Genomic DNA, 9,270 nt, shown 5'->3' on the forward strand with positions numbered 1-9,270 from the left:
TTATCAAGGACTATCTTTCGCTTTTCAATGCTATTGGAATGCACATATTCCAACAATTCAAATGTTAGGCCGCAAGAGGCGCTAATGCCACGTAAGGGCAAGGAAAGAGCGGGAGGAGTTTCACCTCTCACTACTGAGCATGCCCGAAGATATACATACACATGCGCAGTCTCAGCCGGTCACGGCAAGGTCCTTTCGGCCGTCTTGAGCCCGGCGGGAGTCACGTGACTCGCTTCAAGATGGCGGCCCCCATGCTGGTGAGTAGTTTATAGTGGGATTTTTTTATTTTTTATTTTTGCTTTTCGTGGCAAACCGATTTCAGCACAAATAGACCGGATTTGAACTCGGTACCTCGGTTTTCGATGAAGGGCAATGAAGCAAAAGGACTCCCAGGGGTGTCAACCTCTCCTTTAGCTCCTTGTCCACAGATATTTTGCATTATTAGATATTTATTTTGCCTTTATTTATGTGTCTCTGTGTGTGTGTGTGTTGCTTCAAAATTCAGGCATCCCGAGTGTGCGTGGAGCCTAAGGCGGAACTAGAATTCACCATCTCCTGGTCATTGGCCCAAAGTCACCCAGTTGGCTTTCATGCCCAAAATGGGACTAGAACTCATAATCTTCAGGTGATTGACCCAAAATCACCCAGCCGGCTTTCATACCTCAGGCAGGACTAGAACTCACCATCTCCTGGTCATTGGCCCAAAGTCACCCAGCTGGCTTTCATTCCCAAGGTGGGACTAGAACTCACCATCTCCAGGTGATTGGCCCAAAGCTACCCAGCTGGCTTTCATATCTCAGGTAGGTCTAGAACTCACCATCTCCTGGTCATTGGCCCAAAGTCACCCAGTTGGCTTTCATGCCCAAAATGGGACTAGAACTCATAATCTTCAGGTGATTGACCCAAAATCACCCAGCCGGCTTTCATACCTCAGGCAGGACTAGAACTCACCATCTCCTGGTCATTGGCCCAAAGTCACCCAGTTGGCTTTCATGCCCAAGGTGGGACTAGAACTCACCATCTCCAGGTGATTGGCCCAAAGCTACCCAGCTGGCTTTCATATCTCAGGCAGGTCTAGAACTCACCATCTCCTGGTCATTGGCCCAAAGTCACCCAGTTGGCTTTCATGCCCAAAATGGGACTAGAACTCATAATCTTCAGGTGATTGACCCAAAATCACCCAGCCGGCTTTCATACCTCAGGCAGGACTAGAACTCACCATCTCCTGGTCATTGGCCCAAAGTCACCCAGTTGGCTTTCATGCCCAAGGTGGGACTAGAACTCACCATCTCCAGGTGATTGGCCCAAAGCTACCCAGCTGGCTTTCATATCTCAGGCAGGTCTAGAACTCACCATCTCCTGGTCATTGGCCCAAAGTCACCCAGTAGGCTTTTGTGCCTAAAACGGGACTAGAACTCACTGTCTCCTAGTGAGGGGCCCAAAGTCACCCAGCTGTTTTTTTGTGTGCCTGTGGTGGGACTAGAAATTAGTGATTTGTGGAGCTCCAAGAATACTTGCTGTGTACCAAAAGTGCTTTTTCCAAAGGCAACTGGACTTTCTTGTTTTTTTTCCTTGAAGACGTTTCGCTTTCTCATCCAAGAAGAAGCTTCTTTGGCTCTGAAGCTTCTTGGATGAGAAGTGAAATGTCTTCAAGGAAAAAAAAGCAAGAAAGTCCAGTTGCCTTTGGAAAAAGCACTTTTGGGACAATCCTGACCTGGATGACTGGGAATCTCCATCGATATTTACTTGCTGTGTAGCTAAAATTGCTGACCAGCTGGTGGTGCTGTTAATTCGAGGAAAATTCAGTGTCAAAGCCGAGGGCAGCCTGTGCCTGAAACCAAGCAGGGTTGCGTCCAATTTGTAGTTGCTGTATCCTTTATCCTCCTATGTGTGTTCCACAACCACAAAACCCACCTGTTGCAGGATACAGGTAGTCCTTGACTTTCCACCACAATTGTGGCTGGAACTTCCATCCCAAATAATGCAGTTGTTAAGTGAGTCATCGTTATCTTCATTTAACGACTCCATAATCCCTTGTGGTGTGGCGTCTGGGCAACTGAATGGAGCTAGCAGAGTGTCTACTGGCCGGATGCCCTTCCTGTCACCAATACGGAGTTTTGTTCAGCAGAGATATTCTTATTGTGCCCAGAGAGAGAAATATCTGCCTCTACCTAGGATCGAACTCACAGCCTCCTGATTGTGAGGCGAGAGCTCCACCTCTAGGCCACTGCACCATTCAAGAGAAACTCATACATGACTGTGCCCAATTTTACAACTATTTCTGAGGGATCCTTGGTGCTTTCTGAGCTTGCTTGTTTTCTCGCAGACATTTCATAACCCAACTAGGCAACATCATCAATGCTAGTAGGGGAGTGAAGTTTGCTCTCATTTTGTATCTAGTATCCCTGTCCATATTGGTGGGAGTGTTCTTGGTGATTCCTTGATGATAAAATGAGAGGCAATCCCACTCCTTTCTAGCACTGATGATGTTACCTAGTTGGGTAATGAGACGTCTGCAAGCTCAGAGAGCACCAAGGATCCCTCATTTCAACCCTGAGCTGCAAGTATTCTCCTTTATCAGTGCAACTATTTTTGCTGTGGTTGTTAAGCAAATCATACCGTCGTTAAATGAATCTGGCTTCCCCCATTGACCTTGCTTGGCAACTGGCATGTACTTACGACAGTTCCTCTGCCCTGGGATCATGTGATCCCCATTTGCAACCTTCCCAGCTGGCTTCCAACAAGCAAAGTCCACGAGGGGGAAAGCCAGATTAACGCTTAACGACTACCTGGTTCACTCAACGGCAGCGATAACGCTTAACCACAGAGGCAAGAAGGGTTGTCAAATCAGACACACAACTCACCGAAGAGCTGCCTTGCTTAGCAGTGGAAACTATGATCCCAACTGTGGTCGTAAATCGAGGACTACCCGTAACGAGGTTAGAGACCTGCAGGAGGTGTGTGATTTAAGAAAACGGAACTAGCTTTTCCTGCCACTTCTTAGCTCAAGAAACCAGAGTTTCCTTTTTGGTAGAAATTTTTGCTTCTGCTTCGTTTTCTTTCCAGCTCCGGCAAAGCAAACAGTTGATGTCCTTATACATCAACTGTCGGTTTGGCAGCACTTCCGAAGGCCTTTCTTCAAATCCCCGGAAAGGTGGGATATTTCAATATCTGTCCAGCCGCTTCTACGACATTGAAACCTTTGTCGAAGTCAGCCGGAAGTTTAAAAGATGGAAAATGGAAAAAGGAAACAAGTAAGTGTACCTGGGGGGAATCTAAGAATCTCCCTATAATTCTTGCTGTAGTTGTGGATTCTTCCGTTGGACAGAGATGGATTAGATCCCAGCATGCTAGCTAGGGAATTCTGGGAATTGAAGTTCAGGCATCTTTAAGCATGCTGACTAGGGAATTCTGGGAATTGAAGTCCTTGCATCTTTAAGCATGCTGACTGGGGAATTCTGGGAATTGAAGTCCAGGCATCTTTAAGCATGCTGACTGGGGAATTCTGGGAATTGAAGTCCAGGCATCTTTAAGCATGCTGACTGGGGAATTCTGGGAATTGCAGTCCTTGCATCTTTAAGCATGCTGACTGGGGAACTCTGGGAATTGAAGTCCTTGCATCTTTAAGCATGCTGACTGGGGAATTCTGGGCATTGAAGTTCAGGCATCTTTAAGTGTGCTGACTTGGGAATTCTGGGCATTGAAATCCTTACATCTTTAAGTGTGCTGACTGGGGAATTCTGGGAATTGCAGTCCTTGCATCTTTAAGCATGCTGACTGGGGAACTCTGGGAATTGCAGTCCTTGCATCTTTAAGCATGCTGACTGGGGAATTTTGGGCATTGAAGTCCTTGCATCTTTAAGTGTGCTGACTGGGGAATTCTGGGAATTGCAGTCCTTGCATCTTTAAGCATGCTGACTGGGGAACTCTGGGAATTGCAGTCCTTGCATCTTTAAGCATGCTGACTGGGGAACTCTGGGAATTGCAGTCCTTGCATCTTTAAGCATGCTGACTGGGGAATTCTGGAAATTGAAGTCCTTGCATCTTTAAGCATGCTGACTGGGGAATTCTGGAAATTGAAGTCCAGGCATTTTTAAGCATGCTGACTGGGGAATTCTGGGAATTAAAGTCCAGACATTTTTAAGCATGCTGACTGGGGAATTCTGGGAATTAAAGTCCAGGCATTTTTAAGCATGCTGACTGGGGAACTCTGGGAATTGAACTCCACCCATGCCATATGGAAGTCTTCCATAACCGACGAGAGTTTCTCAAGGTGGTTTTTGATATACCTTTTCCATGCACAGGTATGACGCTAAACTACACGAGCATTATGGCAGTGATATCGGAGCCGCCATCTTTGTCCTGAAGCTGCAAGGAGCCATTCGGTATGTGCAACGCCTATTTTTATCCACCACTGCATTGCGGGGAGGGTTGTATCCTTTCCTCCCTTCCAGACGCCTTGTGGGTTTCGTATCCCAGCAGCCCCAAATGTCTGGAGAGTTGCAATTTGTCGTCCTCGAGTTACGACACTTCATTTAGTGACCGTTCAAAGTTAAAACAACGGCACTGCAAAAAGGGACCTACAAACGTTTTTCTTCCGAACGTCGCGCCACTCCCACACTCACATGATCAAATTTTGGGACAATGAGACAAAACTCACTTAGCAAATGTCTCCCTTAAGAACAGACATCTGGGGCTCAATTGGGGCCGGGAGTCGAGGAGAGCCTGTGTTGAGATCAGGAGATTTTTATTTTTATTATTATTCCCACTCACACCATGCAATAGAGATTTATTTTGCTCTAGTTTCCAGGACCAAATGGACTGGCATCGCACGAACCCTAAAGAGGAAGAAAGCAGGGATTTTCAGGAGTATTGTGGGAAGTCCTTGGAAGCCATCGATCTCAGCGGCTCCTTCGTCAGTTACATCGGCCTGAAAAACCTCGGTGAGAAATCGGCGTTCCGTTTGGGGCCTAGGAAAGTTTGGGTGGCAGTAACCCCTTGCCCCTCCTCTCTTCCCCGTCCTTCCCTCCTCTTCCCCCTCTTCCTCTTCCCTCTCCCCCCTGTCCCCCTCCCCCCTTCCTCCCCTTCCTCCTTCCCCCTGCCCCTCCTCTTCCCCCTCTTCCTCCTCCCCATCTCCTCATCTCTTCCTCCTTCCCATATCTCCCCCTTCTCCTCCTCTCCCCGCTCCTCCCTCTCCCCCTTGTCCCCCTCCCCCATTCCTCTCCTTCTCCCTGCCACTCCTCCCCTCTTCCTCTCTCTCCCCTCCTCTTCTTCCTTCCTATATTCCCTCCTCCTCTTCCACTCCCTCTTCCTCCCTCTCCCTCTCCCATTCCTCTCCTGCCCCTCCTCCCCCTCCCCCTCCCCTTTGTCCCCCTCCCCATTCCTCTCCTTCCTCCTTACCCACCCACCCCTCTTCCTCCTTCCATTGTTTCCCCTCCTTCTCTTCCCCCTCCCCGTTCCTTCCTTCCTCCTCCTCCCCCTCCCCTCCTCCCCCTCCCCTTCCTCCTCTCTCTCTTCCTTCTCCCCCCTCCTCCTCTGATTCATTGATTTTATACCCTGCTTACGTAGCAGATTCCCATTCTTTATTACGCCCTGCAGCGTCTTTGTGAGGTGCGATGACAGTGAGAATGACAGCTCAGACCTCACTTGCTAAACTTTCATGGCAGGGGTGGGTGGGGGTGCCACTCCCAGCCTGGCACCACAGCCTTTACGACACCCTAGCTGGGTGGGGTAACACCATAAACTTTAATTACATCTCATTCTTCTGCCCTCTGTGAGTTATAGGGCCATCTGCAACCTTTGCCCTGTATCTTCTTTTTTAACGCAAATTATCCCAGGCTTTGAGTTGTGAAATCCAAATTTCTTTACTACCGGTTCTGTGGGCGTGGCTTGGTGGGTGTTGTGTGGCTTGGTGGCCATGGCCGGGGAAGGATACTGCAAAATCTCCATTCCTTCCCCACTCCTGGGGGAAGGATACTGCAAAATCCCCATTCCCTCCTCATTCCTGGGGGAAGGATACTGCAAAATCTGCATTCCCTCCCAACTCCTGAGGGAAGGATACTGCAAAATTCCCATTCCCTCCTCATTCCTGGGGGAAGGATACTGCAAAATCTGCATTCCCTCCCAACTCCTGAGGGAAGGATACTGCAAAATTCCCATTCCCTCCCCACTCCTGGGGGAAGGATACTGCAAAATCTCCATTCCCTCCCAACTCCTGGGGGAAGGATATTGCAAAATCTCCATTCCCACCCCCACTCCTGGGGGAAGGATACTGCAAAATCCCCATTCCCACCCCCACTCCTGGGGGAAGGATACTGCAAAATCCCCATCCCCTCCTCATTCCTGGGGGAAGGATACTGCAAAATCCCCATTCCCTCCCCACTCTGGAACCAGCCAGAGGTGGCATTTGCCGCTTCTCCGAACTACTCAAAATTTCCGCTACGGGTTCTCCAGAACCTGCTGGATTTCATGTGTTGGATTCCGTGCCCGTTTTTCAATCTCCTTCAATCTCCTGGATCTTCCCCGCAGCGAACCTGAGAGGTCTGAAGCATCTGGACCTGAGCAGATGCCCCCTCATCGACGACTGGTGCCTGACCCAGCTGCATCCCTTTGCGGGCACCCTGCAAACCTTGTCTTTGGCCGGCTGTCCCCGGATCACGGAGAAAGGGCTGCCTTGTCTCCACCACTTTGAGTAAGTGTGGCCGAGTAGCAGCTGGTCTCCATCCCAGGGGGAGCTTCTTCCAGGGGTGGGTTCTAAATTTTTTTACTACCGGTTCTGTGGGTGTGGCTTATTTTGTGGGCGTGGCTTGGAGGTCATGTGACTAGGTGGGCGTGGCTAGCTGGTCAGAGTCATTTCTGGAAGGTCCTCGCACTTACGACCCAACTCATTTGTTTGCTTTTAACACTGATCAGCTGTAGGACGGCTCTTTGAAGCCCTGGGGCAAGAGTTTAAACAGGTTTTTCCCCTCTAGTCATCAGCTGGGACTCAGGAGGCAGCAATAGATTGGGGGTGGGGCCAAATAAAAGGTAAGAAGAACGTGGGGGGGTGGGGGGGTGGGGAGAACCGGTTCGGTGACATCATATCGTCACCGCTACTGGCTTGGCCGAACCGGACCGAACCGAACCGGGAGGAACCCACCACTGCCTTCTTCACTCCGGGGCTGGGAAAAGAGAGAGAGAGAAGCCGAGCTGGGATTTTTCCAAGCACCTGAGATGGTGGCGTGAGTCACTGCGTCCTTGAGTTGGAAGGGAGCTTTAAAGGTCATATAGTCCAACCCAATATTCCGCACCCACTGCAACAGACTCATCTTGAATTTTGAAGTCTTCCAGCATAAACTCAAGTCTGTGAGCCAGAGGGGTACACTCTGGCACCTCTGGGAGATTTAGATTATTTCTTTTTTGCATCCCGTCTTTATTATTTTTATAAATAACTCGAGACAGCAGACATATCCAACACAGCTTCCTCCTGTTTTCCTCACAACAACCCTGAGAGGTGGGCTGGGCTGAGAGGGAGGGACTGGCATAAGGTCACCAGCTGGCTTTTCTATCAAAGGCGGGACTAGAACTCCCGGCTTCCTAGTGATTGGCCCAAAGACACCCAGCTGATTTTCATGCCTAAAGCGGGACTACAACTCACAGCCTCCTTGTGATTGGCCCAAAGACACCCAGCTGATTTTCATGCCTAAGGCGGGACTACAACTCACAGCCTCCTTGTGATTGGCCCAAAGACACCCAGCTGATTTTCATGCCTAAGGCAGGACTACAACTCACAGCCTCCTTGTGATTGGCCCAAAGTCACCCAGCTGATTTTCATGCCTAAAGCGGGACTACAACTCACAGCCTCCTTGTGATTGGCCCAAAGTCACCCAGCTGATTTTCATGCCTAAGGCTGGACTAGAACTCCCAGTCTCCTGATGATTGGCTCAGAGTCACCCAGCTGGCTTTCATGTCTAAGACAGGACTAGAACTCTCAGTCTCCTGGCTTCTAGCCTGGTGCCTTTACCACTAGTTCAGAATGGGCTCTGATATTTCACTTTTGAAAATTTTGGAAGAAACGCCAAGTTGGGGGCGAGGCTAAATATTACCAATTCGGTATAAAAGCCGGCTGGGGGACTTTGGGCCGATCACCAGGGGATGGTGAATTCTAGTCTTGCCGTAGGCATGAAAGACATTTTGGTGACTTCGGGCCAATCACCAGGCGACAGGGAGTTCTAGTCCCACCTTAAGGATGAAAGCCAGGTAGATGACTTTGAGCCAGTCACCAGGAGTTGGTGAGTTCTAGTCCCATTTTAGGCATGGAAAACTGGCTGGGTGACTTTGAGCCAATCACCAGGCAGGCTAGAAATAAAAATCACTGTATTTTTCGGAGTATAAGACGCACTTTTTCCCCCCCTAAAAGAGGGTGAAAATTTGGGTGCATCTTATACACTGAACGTAGCCCCGCCCACCCGCCGGCCCCCACCCTTTGGCCTCTGCCTCCCAACAATTTGCCTCCTAACAGCAAACAGCCCATTTCAGCTTCAGCACAGCCTGATTAGAACAAGCAGCTGATTGTTGGTTCGATCGGCCTCCCAACCATCAGCTGTTTCAGGCTGCAGGGATTGCCATAGCCTATTGCTGCCTCCGTGCGCCCCTCTGTTTGCTGTTTGCTGCAAGGAAGCAAATTGCTGGGAGGCAAGAGGCAGATTCTTTTTTTTCTTGTGCTAATCAGGCTGTGCTGAAAATGAAAATGAAACAGGCTCTTTGCTGCAAGGAGGCAAATTGCTGGGAGGCAGAAGCAGATTTTTTTTCCCCTTTGTTTTCCTCCCGCAAAAAAGGTAGGTGCGTCTTATAGCCCGGAGCATCTTATACTCCGAAAAATACGGTAAATAAGGAAACGTCAGGCTTCTCTTTTCAGGGAAGAGGGGTTAACGGAAGCAATGGGAAAAAACCCCTCTATTCATTCTCTTGCAGAAGTTTGGAAAGCTTGGATGTCACCAACCTCCCTTCTGTTTCTCATCCTCTGCTAATTCGGATTCTCCTGGAAGAAATGTTGCCCCAGTGTTATATTTTGGGGATGGACGACCAGGAGAACGCGGACTCTCCCACCGAACGAGAAAAAGAGTGGATTTTCCCGACACCCAGCAAGCTCTCCACTTGAAACGGAACGGACAAAACCGAAATAATTCTTTAAAGCAGTGTGTTTCTCAACCTTGGCTGCTGGACGATGTGTGGACTTCAACTCCCAGAATTCCCCAGCCTGGGGAATTCTGGGAGTTGAAGTCCACACAT

The 9,270-nt window shown here is 49.4% G+C and overlaps 1 protein-coding gene across 1 annotated transcript; it reads left to right on the forward strand.

Moving 5' to 3' along the window:
* Positions 1-206: 206 nt before the first annotated feature.
* DMAC2 (distal membrane arm assembly component 2) lies at positions 207-9,209 on the forward strand. The gene is made up of 6 exons (XM_070949850.1): positions 207-257; positions 3,067-3,254; positions 4,305-4,385; positions 4,804-4,943; positions 6,529-6,691; positions 8,953-9,209. The coding sequence occupies exons 1-6, from the start codon at positions 240-242 to the stop codon at positions 9,137-9,139; spliced, it is 777 nt and encodes a 258-aa protein (XP_070805951.1). The 5' UTR covers positions 207-239; the 3' UTR covers positions 9,140-9,209.
* Positions 9,210-9,270: the final 61 nt, after the last annotated feature.

The sequence above is a fragment of the Pituophis catenifer genome, unplaced genomic scaffold (assembly GCF_029215685.1).
Source record: "Pituophis catenifer annectens isolate HBS135680 unplaced genomic scaffold, rPitCat1.0.hap2 SCAF_9, whole genome shotgun sequence".
Taxonomy (NCBI): Eukaryota; Metazoa; Chordata; class Lepidosauria; order Squamata; family Colubridae; genus Pituophis; species Pituophis catenifer.

Coding starts and splice junctions, on each gene's coding strand:
- DMAC2 (XM_070949850.1), top strand. Junction 4,386..4,803: donor AAGCTGCAAGGAGCCATTCG/GTATGTGCAACG, acceptor ATTTTGCTCTAG/TTTCCAGGACCAAATGGACT. Junction 6,692..8,952: donor CCTTGTCTCCACCACTTTGA/GTAAGTGTGGCC, acceptor ATTCTCTTGCAG/AAGTTTGGAAAGCTTGGATG.